Below are 15,771 nucleotides of genomic sequence, written 5' to 3'. Positions count from 1 at the left end.
TTGAACTCAACCAAATTAGTAATTGGAAAACAGCATTAATAAAGTATTACTATAGAAGTTTTATAGAATGATCTGGTCTGTGTTTTTTTATTTTTTTTATTTACAGAATTATACATTACAAAAATTGTCAATGTAGTAAAGTTTCCCTTCCAAACATCTCTCTACCGCTTGGCCAATCCGTCAATGCTATTTCGGGGCAAGCTTTTCGCTACAATGATAACAAAATTGATAACAAGATCACAAAACATCAATTACATCCTATCTTTAGTAAAGTCCGTAAAAAATCAGATTATTATGACCATATTTATTTTAACAACATCGTACAGAATGTTTAAAATATTAAATTGGCCTTTCGAAAAATTTTCAACATAAAACATATTAAAAAACACAAACAGTTTTGAGCTATTTTCTAATTTGATTAGTTACCAAAAATACTATAAACACAAAATACGTCAAATCTTTAGTTAAGTCCAATATAACCGATACCACTTAATTAAATTATTATGACAAAATACGTTTTAAAAACGCCACACAAGATTTAACCTAATATTTATAGGATGTCTCGAAAAATGGTGCAGTTGTTGTTGGTCAAGAATGACCAATAGTGCCGTTGTTGTTTGTCAGGAATGGCTAGTAGTTTCTTGTTCTTTGTCAGGAATGGTAAATAGTACAGCTGTTCTTTGTCAGAAATGACCAAAAGTGCAGTTGTTCTTTGTCAGGAATGGCCAATAGTGCAGCTTTTCTTTGTCAGAAATGACCAAAAGTGCAGTTGTTCTTTGTCAGGAAAGGCCAATAGTGCAGTTGTTGTTTGCCATAAAAGTCCAATTGTGTAGATGCTCGTTTCCAAGAATTGTCACTGCTGCAGCATACCACAAAGTTATAAATTACCACTATGAGATCAATTGTTTAACTTGTTTCGTGTTGTAAAATCTCATTTTGTAAAAAAACCAATCCTCAAACTCGAATAACGAGAGTCGTGGAAAATAACAATAGGTTGTGCATCGTGCTGAGCGCGTTATCCCTTTCTAGAAACAGATGAATATTACTTCATCCACCCAATGGTTTAAAAAAATACATTACCTTTTTTGTTACACTTCCGAAACAATAGTAATGATAGTTTATTGAAGGATTCTCACATTGAAAATTATATTGCTGGTTATGGTATTAAAGTGTGATCACTTATGAGAACTAAAAATTTAATTTTCACTCACAGTTAAATAAATCAAAAGTTTATCCACGAAACTTAGTTTTCAAAATTAAAAAAAAAATCGGCTACACTTGAAATCGGTCGTCATATGAAAACGTTTATTAAAAACTTTAACTCTCAACTTTCTCAGTCATGGACTATAAAATAAAATCTTTACTTTTCAGCTTTCTTAGTCATAAATAAAAAATAATAAACTTTTCTTAAATTTTCTAATCATAGAAATTAAAAAATAAACCAACTTCACAGCTATTATACTCATGGACCGTAAGATAACATTTTTAGTTCTCCATATTTCTTCTACACATGCCATAAAACGTGGCAGCAAATTTGGCGTTCATCTTGACGTAGATGATGAAGTTGACCGAGGCCATCATCTGGTGCAGTATATCGCAGACTAACTGAACATGTGGTCTCACCTTAAAAGTCAGGTAACAATACGTGTGTACCACAGTCACCGGCACCACCAACACCACAAACACCACACACACCGTCAACAACAGCTTGACCACTTTCATCTCCTTGGCTGACTTCTGGTGTAGAATACTGGACGACATGTTCTTGAATTTCTGTGACGTCACCAGCAGTTTTAAGATGGTCAGTGACGTACACAGTAGAACAACGGTCAAGGGGACCGTTGATACCATACACAAACTGTAGATCTCAAAGACCACTTGAAAGGTGAAACCACTTGCCAATCCGATGATAGAAAAATCGTTATTGGATATAATTTTATTTAAATAAAAAGCCGTGTATTTGTTCGGAAACGCGTTGATAATCCCAACGTAAATTGTTAGCAGTAAAATAATGCACTTCATTCGATAAGGTGTGTTGAGCTTATGCAAGTACAAAGGTAAAAACACCGCTAATAATCTTTCTACTGAGATTAATGCGACAAGGTGATAGTTTAAAGTTAAGAACAACGAATTACAATGACTCAAAACTGTAGAAAACTCCAGTAAATGTATGTTTAAAAATTTGAACCTCTGTTCCCTTAGGTGCAACAAATAGCAGTGCTTCATTAGATAGCTCGCTGTGAAGAGTAAGTCTAAGACTGACAATGAACTCATGAATATGTTTGTCGTGGATTTTAACCCTTGTCTGGTCAGAACAAAAATTGTGGCGCCATTGCCGAAAAATCCAAAGCCACTGAGTGAGTAGTAGAACGCCAGTCCCACATGATACATCACCGCCGTTGCTGTCGTATGTTGTATGTTGTCCGAGGCTGTTTGGAGTGTGGTGGTTAAATTACCTGACACCAGATTGTCATTTCCATAGCTACGATCGATTTCAATTGTCGACATCTTGTCTATTGCATGTCGAATATATTTCTTGTTATTGTGTATTACTGTTTTCTGTAATGATGAAAAAATATTTTGACGTTTCACAACCTACATGTTGATAAAAATACTTCAAATGGACATATTAGTTAAAAACTGATTGTAGTATGACGATTGATATATAAGTAGAATTAAAAAGTTTTTAAGATTTCCATGAGAAATCTGATTTTTTGGATTACAGTAAATTGCATTATTTATTATCTAAACTTGACGATTTGGACTTGGCAGGCGAAATCAAATTTTTTCCCACAACCAATATGCAGGAGATAACAAACATTGTGGCAGAATAGTTGTCAAAGGTTGGATGTAAATCAACAAGCAACAGACAAAAATACTAAAGATTGACGTTACCAGTACTGAACAAGTCACACTTAAAAGAGGCCCATAGGACTACCAGGGCGAAACAGATGATGGTGATGTAAGGATTGGCTAAACAAGAACAGCCTTCGCATGATGATGATGTAAAGAGTTTGCAAAACAAGAACAGCTAAGGACTCTCTGGAATTTTCATGAGCAACTTTTCAACTCAAATGTTAATCAGTATTGTTCTGTTGGGGCATAGTCTTGGAAGCTGACAAATTCCACTTGTGACAAAGTTAGAACTATTTGTACAGCTGCCTTAGACAAATACCCAGGATCCAATGGCATGACACCAACGCAAAAAACGTTCCGCTAAGAAATTTAGAAAATAAGATGGGGATGGAAAGGGCATACACTGCCCAAAACGCTGTCCAATGTCATTATGCAGGTATTGAGGTGGAACCTTAAAGGAATTAGAAAAAATAGTTCGACCAAGAAAGACATTGCGATGGGAACTTGAAGCTCAAAGTACAGAAGGGTCACACCTGGAGTCGGGTTGAGAAAACGGCACAAGACAGAGGTTTCGAGAGACGTATCTGATTGGCGGCTCATACCCCAGTAGGGGTGGAGGGCAGTGATGATTATAATGATTTTTATTTGCTAGTCATGTATTATCTTAGTAAAATAGAAGTGGGTTGACCAAGATCGTAAATACAATTCAATAGCAAGACTTTCCTAATATTCACAAGAAATTATTCATTTTGTTAACCAATTGAATAATAGTTAGACTATGGCAACGTGAGAATTGATACCACGTCAAAAATAAATCGAATTCGCGTTTATAAAACATTTTAATTAGATTTACAGAAATCATATAATAAACACTTTCTACGTGAGTGGACTCAAAGACGAGTTACAAAACTGTTTTTTTTTTAAATTTCAAAATGAGGTAGTTTTAAATGACTTTTGTCTGCCAAATATAATAGTAAAAATGGACACAAAAGCTGAGGAATTTCAATAAAAACATGAGTAGTTTGAAAACAATGTTTCTAGAACCAAAAATTAGATTGTGAAATGTCTAGATTTTAATAGCCTGTTTTAAAATGATTTAAAAGTTTAGATTTCATTGTGACACAGACAACGAAATCTACAGCGGAGCTAAACTGGTAGAGTAATGACGTCACGACACACATAATGACGTCGATCTGATTTAACGTACTAGGAGCGAAGTAAAACTTAGTTAAGAGTCGCGAGGGAATAAAAACAACAGCAAACACCACACACACAGTGACCAGCATCCTGGTCAGTTTTAGGTCTTTGATTTTCTTAGACACTGGAGAAGACACTGCGGTTTTGTTTGATGTTTTGCTGGTCATACATAGTTTAAGTAAAGTCAGTGCAGTACACACGAGTATAACAGTAAAAGGTATGGCTGACACAAGAACAAATCGATCAAAATTAAAATAACTTGAGATACGCGTCAGTTGTTTTAGAATTTTGGGCTGGTCAAAATTAAGTAAATATTTATTCATAAAGTATTCAGTAAATTTATTTTCAAATACACTCGCAAGTACCACGTATATGTAAATTAAAACAATCATAATTTTGAGTCGTGTTGCAGAAAAGAACCCTGAAAAACATGACGGTAAGCAAACATCAACAAATCTCCGCACTGATATCAAAGCCACCTGATGAAAACTTGCAAGAATCGCACAACGATTTAGAAACATGACAACGTTCAGATACTCAACTCGTATGCTGTACAGGACAGTATAGCAGTGCTGGGAGCACATCACTAAGACCACATTTAAAACCCCAGTCACTGAGAACATCAGATGTGTACCAGAAAGTGATGCTAGGATAATGTCTGTCGGTTCTTTCATCCCGCGTGCTACCACTTCCGCTATTGTCAGAACATTTCCCATAATGCCAAGAACACTCAAAATACACAGTAAAATTATATTCACGTAGTGGAAAACGCCCTCTGATAAAATAAACAGCGGATTATCGTCCTTTAATGAGTCCATTTGGAAAGTGTTGTTTAGGTACAATCCACTTAACCATGACTCCATTTTACGAATAGTACAAGTCGATGACGGTAAAGGAGAAACAAAACTAACTATTTTAAAAATAATGTTTTTTTTGTTGGTAGCAGTAGATCAAAATTTCAAAATTTCTTAAAAATCTAAAAAATATTCGCCTTTCATGCAATAAAGTCCTAGATCTGCCATCAAATACGACTTTGTTCTTCTATCCGTTTAGGAATTAAGCCACCGATAATATGATCCCCGCCTGTAAGTCTATATACAGGAATCAAAAGCTACAATCTTAACAATATAAGGCTGGCCTTTCAATAAACAAACATATAGGTTTGTACAATTTTGTTTATACACACACACACATACACACACACACACGCATATATATATATATGTATATATATATATGTATATATATATATATATATATATATAGAGAGAGAGAGAGAGAGAGAGAGAGATTTTAAAATATCAGTCAAATTAGGTGTCCGTTTTACTCTCGTACAATAACACAATATTTGATACACACGTTAGTCATACCTTGGTTATAAAGAGAATCAGTAGGTTACATTCGTCGTTAAAGTTATGTTTACTGCACGCAATAAAATTTAACTTTTAAAAATCGCAATGAAAATATCTGTTTTAATATCGTTTTTTTTTTAAAATTAAGATTTTATTTCACACATGAAATTTAATTTGTACACGAATTCCTATCAATAAATGTTTCTGTTTGTGGGTTATTCTTCATTTTTTTTATACCACCCTTTGTATCTTGATGACAAATCCAACGATAAAAATAACAGTTTTTGTTTTTAATGTCGATCGTTAAACCATTTGATTTACTTTGAACATCAAAATGTTTTTGACACTGAAAAGCTATAAAAAAAAACAACAAAGACCTCGGATCTAATCGATTGTGCTAATTTTCCTTTTGCGTTGAAATAGTTATTACTTAGCGTGGTATGAAAGAAAAATTATAAAACGTCGAGAAATAATGGTTAGGATCGACTCTTAAGTGTCAAGCTATCTCTTCACTCGTAACTGCAGAAGTTAATGGTTAACTTCTGTAGTTACGAGTGAAGAGATGTCTTTATTCGTCATCATCAACACGACTGTGTATTTCTTCTATGAATCATCACAGTTTTGAAGTTTCTTTTGTCTTGAAGGAGAGCCAACGTCACAGTGTCTATAGCTAGTAGAAAATGAAAGGCCAAAACACTGTGTGCCAGCATAACAATACCAGTCATCAACGTGAATACCTACAATTTTACCTAACCCAAGAACTGATTTGCATTTTTTTCCTCTAGGATCTTTGATTATTTTGATAATTTTGATTGTTTTAGTTTATATACACAATTTTTGTTTGCGTTAAAGATGTATTTCAATATTTAAACTAACCTACACTCTGATTTTTTATTTTCTTGTATGTCTTTTTCATGTTTCTTTGGCAAGGTAGTTATTTTCATGACTTCATTTGATTCGGTACTACATGAAATTGGAGCTGTGTTTGTAAGTTACTTGCATTCTTTTACTATAATGCGATTAGTGCGTAGCTTACTACAACTCTCTTTAAAATCACTGGTAATGACCCAACCAATTCTAGTTAATACGAGTGTCTCTTGTTTTTTAATTAGAGTGTCAGAATCTCGAAGAATGCCCAACCAACACGATTCAGGCTAGGTATCACAGTATCCTTTATTTCTCTCACTAACGCGCCACCTAGTCCCACATCAACCTGTTTGCTTTCACTCCAACTTTCAACTGTCCTCCGCATTCATCCCTACACACCACCTTTCTCTCGCTCACAACACAGCCACTGTCACCCGACCAGTCGCTTCCCTTGTACCCTCGTTCAGTCCGTACAACAACATACACGTCAACACACCCGGCCTCGCGTCTCACTACATGATACATACACACACGCAGTGACCCGTTCAACGTATTCACCATTCATACACAGTACATCACCACATAGAGTATCATATCACTTTTGTGTGTTTTTCTCAAAATGTTTTTTTTTTAAATGGTTCTACCATTTCTTTATAAAAATTTACCCGTGTCATTCCGCTCGATGTAAATTTTTAAAAACTATTTTCTTTTTACGAAAGGAACGTCGATGTTAAATGTTGTTAACAGTCTACTATGAATGGACTACAGACATCAGTTTTTGTTGCTATTATCACCGCCACTGTGCCAACACCATCTTCCTCGTGCGACGTACACGAGAATAACCACTGAAAATACTCTTCATGTAAATTTTTTACCTGTGTAAAATATTACTGTGAGTTAATATTCTTGATTGCCTTTAACTTTAACGAAAGTGAATTGCGTTGCGTATCAGGTATGAAAAAAATAATGCATTCAATTTTCTTATTGAAAATATCAGTTAAATTGATTTAATTGCGTTTCTAAATTTTAACTTGAGAACACTTGATTTCATTATCTTTCTTTGACCTCCATCATTATCAATGACTGTAGTTTAAAAGTGGCGGTCAATACTAAGTTCTACTTAATGGAACATCTTCTCTTTACTTAAGACGTTTTGTTTTTTGTTTGTTTTAAAACCCAGCTTATTTAATTTTTTTTTGCAGTAAAACTTAAAGTACAAAATGCCAAGGTAAAACATTAATAATAATAGTAATTGAATAGAAATGATACTACTACAACAACTACTATTAATAATAATAATGATAGTAATAATAGTAATAATAATAATAATAATAATAATAATAATAATAATAGTGATGATGATAATGATGATAATGATAATGATAATAAAAAAATGAGTTATCAAAAAATGCACGTGAATTTATAAAGTACTAATAATATTCAGCACTATTATACACATATCGTTTGTCGTTCATTTGGTGCGCAATTATTTTTTTTTTCTACGAGTTTCTATTTTAGTTTAAAAAGTTTAAATAAAAATGGATTAAAAATCATGTCTATATTCCGAGTTGCCATTCCCAGTTGTTTAGTATTAAAATATTAGAGAAAGTTTATTGGAGATCATTCCCGTTTTATTTCATTTACAATAACGTTGCTTGGCTAAAAACTATTGCGCACCAAAAGAACATGATATTTCGCGAATAATAGTGCGGAAATAGTAGTAAAATTATCCTACTAATTTCAGAATATTTTAATAAGTTCATAAAAAATGAATTAGGCATCTAATAAAGTCAAATTTAATGTCATATTGCACTGTCTTTACGTCTTGATCCACGTGCCAACTTTGAAACAAATCTGTCAGTTAGAAGTGCGCCCAAAATTTTGCTCAGCCGTTTCGATGACAACAGACAGACGACAGACTGTCGACAGAGGAAGAAAGTTGAACAGAAGATTGTAAAAAATATAATAAAATATATTGTCCTGTAAAGGAAAGGTGGTGTCTCTAATATGTGTGCTAGAGATTCACTATTATGAGATATGTGTGTACTTATGTGAATATGTGTGTGTTTCTCTCTCTCTCTCTCTCTCTCTCTCTCTCTCTCTCTCTCTTTCTGATAATCTCTTTAAGTGTGTGAGCGAGATTTTTCATAGAATTGACTGCGGCTTCCGCACTATAAGTTGTCTAATTAATTTTGTATGTACATTTCAGACCGTGCCCTGATGCCTACTACCAAGGAAACACCTTTATCAGCAGGATGGTCTTCAAATACAAAACACGAGATAGTCAGAGATTTTAGCCTAATTGTCCCAGATATTAAATAAACTCAACACAAGATTTATTTTTAAAAAAATATTGCAAAAATAGTTTTAATATCAATCTTTAAATATGCACTAAAATAATTCATTAAAAACGTTTTAATAACAAGATTGTATGTAATAATACGCTAAAAGTAGAAAATAAATTATACACAACTATTTAAAACGTGTGGGTCACTTTAATATGTATTGGATACGTTTACTAATATTTAGGAAGAGACCCAAGGTTTTCTTTATAGTTATTTACATAGCAGTGTGTAATTTTTTTATTGCATTAATACATAGAAGCTTGTTATTAAAACTTTTTTATGAATTTTTTTTCTGTACTTTAATTGTTTTATGTTTACAATAGTGTTGAATAACAAAAAAACCATCTCGCACATAATGAACGTGTTGATGCGTGAATAATAGTTCCGAATAGTTGGATGAGGCAGCCTACTAAGTTGGACGAAATATTAATTTATTCATAAAAAATTAATCAGGCAACCAATTAAGTAAAGTTTAATGTCATGTTGTATTGTCTTCATGTCTTGACTAACGTGCCAATGTTGAAACAAATCTGCCAGTTAGTAGTGTTCGAAATTTCGCTCAGGCGTTTCGATCTAGACAGAACACTGACGACTGAGAACAGACAGACAGAGACAGTGAGTTAAATAAAATGTTGTAATAAAAATGAAGAATAAAATGTATTTAGTTTAAAATATTATAATGCAATTTTTTATATAAATATAAAGAAAAGGGTGGTTCTTTTTATTACGTACTTAAAACTAGCATACATAAATAATTGTACAGTTAATAATAATAATAACGGGTTAAGTAAAAATAATGGGTTTGAGTCTGCACGCCATCTGACCTTTGTTATGGAAAGTAAAAACGTCTGTTCGTAATGCTGACCATTCTATTTTCCTGTATATCGAGCTAACTGAAACAAGAAATCCACTACATCTACCTAATGCCTCTTTGGCACAATCGGGAAAGATGATGATGATGATGAAGTAATAAAATAATATTTAAAAACCTTCATAGCAAAAAGCTTTTAAATGCACTGATAATAAGAAAATAAAATTAATTTGTTTTTTTTTCATAAAAGTTTTTTTCGCTCTTGAGATCTTTTACATATTTTATCCCTAATTTATGAAGTCGACACAACTAAAAACACTTTCCTAAAAACACCATCCTTAGCTCTCGACGTAGTCGTGACGTTAAGGTGTGTCATTCTTTTTTATTTTTGCACGTTTTGACGTAATTGACGCATGTAGTCATTGGTCAAGTGTAACACAAATTACATTTTCTACTGACGTTTTTGTCCGTCTGAGATAAACTCTAGGTCGACCTAGTTTCGAGGTGTTTATCTGGAAGAATCGTGACCCATGAAACACCGATCTTCCGGTTCTCAGGTATAAAAACCTTGGTTAGACGTCAGGTCATCTTGAACGTTGATTCCATTGCTAGGTCTGCTAGGGTAAGTACTTGCAAGTAGTTCTGGGATTAGTGTATTGTAAGTATTTCAAGGATAATATCATTTAAGATCATTGTAAGTAGTTCTAGGATAAGTTGATTGTAATTAGTTCTTGAATAAGTTCATTGTAAGTAGTTCTAGGATAAGATCATTGTTAATAGCTCTAGAGCGAAATGATCGCACGCAATGCTAGGGTTAGATCATTGTACGTAGCGCTAGATTAAGAGAACTGCACGAACAGCTATAGTTTGTTATTTTCTATACGGTGGGAGAATGGTAGAACATAGTTGTGACCACATACTTTTTGTTCAGACAATGTTGTTTGAGGATAAGTTATAAAGGGACAGTTAGAGTTATTCTATTAATCGCAACACAAGCATTTGACCACTTTTAAAATTAATTTTTACATGTACAGTTTTGATCAGCTACCAGAATGAAAGCAGCTGCTCTTTTTGCCCTGCTCCTTGTGGGCGCCGTATCAGCTATGCCAACGAAGAAGTCTGTAAGTATTAAAATGTTTGTCTCGCCCCTACCTCCGTTTCTGTCTTTCTCAATCCTTCTATTTCTAAGGTACATTTCCAATCCAAGTCTCTTTATTTTTCACTTTCTGCCTCTCTTTCCCTTTCTCTCCCTCCCTACGATGTCTCCTTAAACATTTTCACATCCCCACCTCTCTCGATATATGACTTTCTACACAAATCCCGAGTTCGAACCCCAAGACTGATACATCAACTTGGAGAAAACTCAAAAATCAAACAACTGCTGCCGTGCAGATAGTTTAAGAACAGACCTAAGTTATGGAGTGAAATGCAGAAATAAAAGGTCAGGTTCAACGGGCTATTTGGCGATATGTCTTTACACATTGACAAGTATCATTTAATTGTGTCGGAGAAAATCCTCTCTAAATATTGCAATTATGAAAAAAGAGACAGAAAAAAATGACCCAGCAGAAATACTAAAGTGGAACAGACAAGAAACGAATTAATCTATTGTTAGTTTTTAGTTTCTGACTTCAAGAAAATTATCGACAGGATGGGCCTATTAAGGTTATAGAAAAGACGTGTTTTTTTTCACTCTTTTGACTTTTAAAAAAATATCGAAACCACATTTCGGTATTTGACAATTTGGGCCTAGATAAGATTGTAAAAAAAAGCCTAAATTATTTTTTGACAGACCAACCAACAAAAGGAAGACTTTGAAGCAACCATCTCAATCAAGTTCCGCTCGGATGCTCGGGATATCGACTGGCAGGGAATTTGGAATGGTGTTGTGGATACTTTGGGCAATCCTATAATCCTTGGAGGGCCTGGGAAGAAAGACCTAATTAGCATCGACTGGGAAGGAATTTGGAACACCGTAGTTCAGGCGGGCTTACAACAACCGTGGTATTTAGGTCCAGGAAAAAAGGAATTGTCACAAGAAGCTTGGACTGACTATGTGGCCCCAGCTCTTCAAATTGCCCAGGTCCTCGTACCATTAGTTGGCAGAGACACACAAGATGTTGACTGGTCACAGGTAATTTCAACAGCTGTCCAAGTAGGTACGACAGTTCTACCATTGCTTGTTGGTAAGAAGGACCTAATTAGTATCGACTGGCAAGGAATTTGGAACGCCATTGTTGAGGCAGGTTCCCAACCGATGTATTTAGGTGCAGGAAAGAAACGGGCACTGTCACAAGAAGCCTGGACTGACTATGTGGCCCCAGCCCTTCAAATTGCTCAGATCCTCGTCCCATTAGTTGGCAGAGACGTAGAAGATGTTGATTGGACACAGGTAATTTCAACAGCTGTTCAAGTAGGCACTACCGTTCTTCCATTACTCGTTGGCAAGAAAGATTTAATTAGCATCGACTGGGAAGGAATTTGGAATAATATTGTAGATTTCGGTTCCTCTGTAGTCCACGCAGGGAAAAAGGAATTGTCACAAGAAGCCTGGACCGAATATGTGGCCCCAGCCCTTCAAATTGCTCAGATCCTCGTCCCATTAGTTGGCAGAGACACACAAGATGTTGATTGGTCACAAGTAATTTCAACAGCTGTTCAGGTAGGCACTACCGTTCTACCACTACTCGTTGGCAAGAAAGATTTAATTAGCATCGACTGGGAAGGAATTTGGAATAATATTGTAGATTTCGGCAACACGCTAACTCACACAAGTATTACAAGTGTAGGGAAAAAAGAATTGTCACAAGAAGCCTGGACTGACTATGTAGCCCCAGCCCTTCAAATTGCTCAAATCCTCGTCCCATTAGTTGGCCGAGATGTAGAAGATAATGACTGGACACAGGTAATTTCAACAGCTGTTCAGGTAGGCACTACCGTTCTACCATTACTCGTCGGCAAGAAGGATTTAATTAGCATCGACTGGCAAGGAATTTGGAACGCCATTGTTGAGGCGGGTTCACAACCGATGTATTTAGGTGCAGAAAAGAAACGGGCACTGTCACAAGAAGCCTGGACTGACTATGTGGCCCCAGCCCTTCAAATTGCTCAGATCCTCGTCCCATTAGTTGGCAGAGACACACAAGATGTTGACTGGACACAGGTAATTTCAACAGCTGTCCAAGTAGGTACGACAGTTCTACCCCTACTCGTCGGTAAGAAGGACCTAATTAGCATCGACTGGGAAGGAATTTGGAATAATATTGTAGATTTCGGTTCCTCTGTAGTGCACGCAGGGAAAAAGGAATTGTCACAAGAAGCCTGGACCGAATATGTGGCCCCAGCCCTTCAAATTGCTCAGATCCTCGTCCCATTAGTTGGCCGAGATGTAGAAGATGTTGACTGGACACAGGTAATTTCAACAGCTGTCCAAGTAGGTACTACAGTTCTACCACTACTTGTCGGTAAGAAGGACCTAATTAGCATCGACTGGGAAGGAATTTGGAATAATATTGTAGATTTCGGTTCCTCTGTAGTCCACGCAGGGAAAAAGGAATTGGCACAAGAAGCTTGGACTGACTATGTGGCCCCAGCCCTTCAAATTGCCCAGATTCTTGTGCCATTAGTTGGCCGAGATGTAGAAGATGTTGACTGGACACAGGTAATTTCAACAGCTGTCCAAGTAGGTACGACAGTTCTACCACTGCTTGTTGGCAAGAAAGATTTAATTAGCATCGACTGGGAAGGAATTTGGAATAATATTGTAGATTTCGGCAATACGCTAGCTCACACAAGTAGTACAAGTGTAGGGAAAAAGGAATTGTCTCAAGAAGCTTGGACTGACTATGTGGCCCCAGCCCTTCAAATTGCTCAAATCCTTGTCCCATTAGTTGGCAGAGACACACAAGATGTTGATTGGTCACAGGTAATTTCAACAGCTGTCCAAGTAGGTACCACAGTTCTACCACTGCTGGTTGGCAAGAAAGATTTAATTAGCATCGACTGGGAAGGAATTTGGAATAATATTGTAGATTTCGGTTCCTCTGTAGTCCACGCAGGGAAAAAGGATTTGTCACAAGAAGCCTGGACCGACTATGTGGCCCCAGCCCTTCAAATTGCCCAGATCCTCGTCCCATTAGTTGGCAGAGATGTAGAAGATGTTGACTGGACACAAGTAATTTCAACAGCTGTCCAAGTAGGCACTACCGTTCTTCCATTACTCGTTGGCAAGAAAGACCTAATTAGCATCGACTGGGAAGGAATTTGGAATAATATTGTAGATTTTGCTACAAAGCCCTTACCCGTAATTCCATAAGGGAAGAATTAAGTTGCCGTTAGACAAATCAACATTGACTCGATATGGCTTCAAAACAAATAACTACTCTTCGCCTCCAATAGTAAATAAAAATAGAAAGTAAAAATATAGATTTTGTGTTTTAATGTAGTTTTGTTTCTTTTGTGTCGCAATACTTTTTTAGTTAGGGGTATATCAATAAATTCGAAAATTACGAACAATCGTGAGATAAATAAAATTCAGTATCTAACAGGCATAAACCAAACTAACATTCATAAAAATTGTTTACATTTAACAATTTAGATAGATTATATTTTAAAACACTAAATGAAATATGAAGGCATTTTTCATTAATTAACCTCAACATAGCCATCTTTTGCCTGCTTATATATTCATACATGAAAAAACTAAATATAATAATGCGAAAGTTATCTCTTAAATTTTCTCGTTTATTCCTATCTATCAGTAAGGTGGATGGCGATCCCAGTGTAATTAGCCTATAGCAATGTTATTGTTAGTTCTCTTGACATTTATCTTTTTTTTTTAGATCGGTCTAGTACAAAATATCTTTTCTGAGCAAACAGAAATAGTTCAACCTCGATTCACCGGAAACCACTCTGAATTTTTTAAAATCAGTTATATCTTATACGTACGTATAAATCTTCACCCACCTACATTAAATTGTATTTACATTATCGATTATTTAACTTCCGGTTATAGTTGTACAACCGCGATGAAGCTGCCAATGTCAAACCGGACGACACTGTAACCAAGACGCAAAAAATTGACGTAAACACGATCTAACTGACCAAAGCATTAAAAACAGTTGGACCAACTAATAGAAAAGAATTAATTGTACCAAAATAGAACTCTTTGAACAAAGATAGAACTTGAATGGTAAACAAGTGCAAGTGTTTGTGTGAAAGAGAGGCAGAATGTGTCTGAGGGTATATATTCGAGGCCCTAACTTTACAGTAAGGCTGACAACACCGAAGCTTGCAGAAAAGCTGGTCAGAGAAAGCGGTAGAGAACAAGTCAATGATGATATGAGTGAGTACAGAAATGATGTGAGATGCAAAATGAAGAGATGCAGTAAAAGTCAGACAACAAGGGGCGTTAGCCAAGACCGGTTGTGTTGTCCATAAATCCACGGTTAGGCGTAACGATGGCCCGACGTGTTTGATGAGAGAAGTGTTAGCCTACACTGTGGTGGTGTTGTCCATAAGTCCACGGTTAGGCGTAACGAATACTCGACATGTTTGATGAGAGAAGTGTTAGCCTACACTGTGGTGGTGTTGTCCATAAGTCCACGGTTAGGCGTAACGAATACTCGACATGTTTGATGAGAGAAGTGTTAGCCTACACTGTGGTGGTGTTTTCCATAGGTTAGGCGTAACGATGGCCCAACGTGTTTGATGAGAGAAGTTTTAGCCTTCACTGTGGTGGTGTTGTCCATAAGATAGGGCTAACAGGGATCTGACGTGTTTATTAATAAGAGAACAATGACCGAAGAATGTGAGAGATAAGGACCGAACCAATTTCTGGACCTGTGACAGTGGAGGTATGTTGGTTTTTGTGTTACTCTTGTGGAACATTGACAGTGGAGGTATGTTGGTTTTTGTGTTACTCTTGTGGGGCATTGACTGGCATGCAGATTTAGTAAGGTGAATGAATCGACAAACCATCAAGTGTGCCAGTCTAGCGCCTCCATTCCTAGATTTGGACATACATACAATCACACGACGAGAATACAACAAGTCTCTCACATTTCCAAATTAAATTTCTTCTCCCTAACTGAGATAGTACTCAATTCAAGGAATTATTTTGAAATAGTGTAGGGTAACACATCTAGTTACAAATTATTATTTTTATAAGTTGCAAGAAACCTGTGAATACAATGTTATACTTATGTATGACGTCTCATTCAGTGTACTCAAAATATTGGATTTTGAGAAACAGGAAGTAGAATTAAAGTTTGCCGGTTAGACCTCAAACGTTTAGAGAAAGCTACACATGTAATAGATCAATTACATATGACACTTCAACAAC

At 35.8% G+C, this 15,771-nt stretch overlaps 1 protein-coding gene across 1 annotated transcript; it reads left to right on the top strand.

Annotated features, from left to right (window-relative positions):
* Positions 1-9,974: 9,974 nt before the first annotated feature.
* Positions 9,975-13,849, top strand: LOC131927882 (uncharacterized). Its single transcript, XM_059283752.1, has 3 exons — positions 9,975-10,050; positions 10,463-10,549; positions 11,221-13,849. The coding sequence occupies exons 2-3, from the start codon at positions 10,481-10,483 to the stop codon at positions 13,741-13,743; spliced, it is 2,592 nt and encodes an 863-aa protein (XP_059139735.1). The 5' UTR covers positions 9,975-10,050; positions 10,463-10,480; the 3' UTR covers positions 13,744-13,849.
* Positions 13,850-15,771: the final 1,922 nt, after the last annotated feature.

The sequence above is a fragment of the Physella acuta genome, unplaced genomic scaffold (genome assembly GCF_028476545.2).
Source record: "Physella acuta isolate Inbredline_101_S28 unplaced genomic scaffold, ASM2847654v3 ptg001442l, whole genome shotgun sequence".
In the NCBI taxonomy this organism is placed as follows: domain Eukaryota; kingdom Metazoa; phylum Mollusca; class Gastropoda; family Physidae; genus Physella; species Physella acuta.
This window is presented reverse-complemented; position numbering and strand designations above follow the sequence as displayed.

Excerpts from the sequence above, each read along its gene's own strand:
- LOC131927882 (XM_059283752.1), top strand. The coding sequence starts at position 10,481 with ATGAAAGCAGCTGCTCTTTTTGCCCTGCTCCTTGTGGGCGCCGTATCA. Across the intron at positions 10,550-11,220 it reads CTATGCCAACGAAGAAGTCT|ACCAACCAACAAAAGGAAGA; the intron begins GTAAGTATTAAA and ends ATTTTTTGACAG.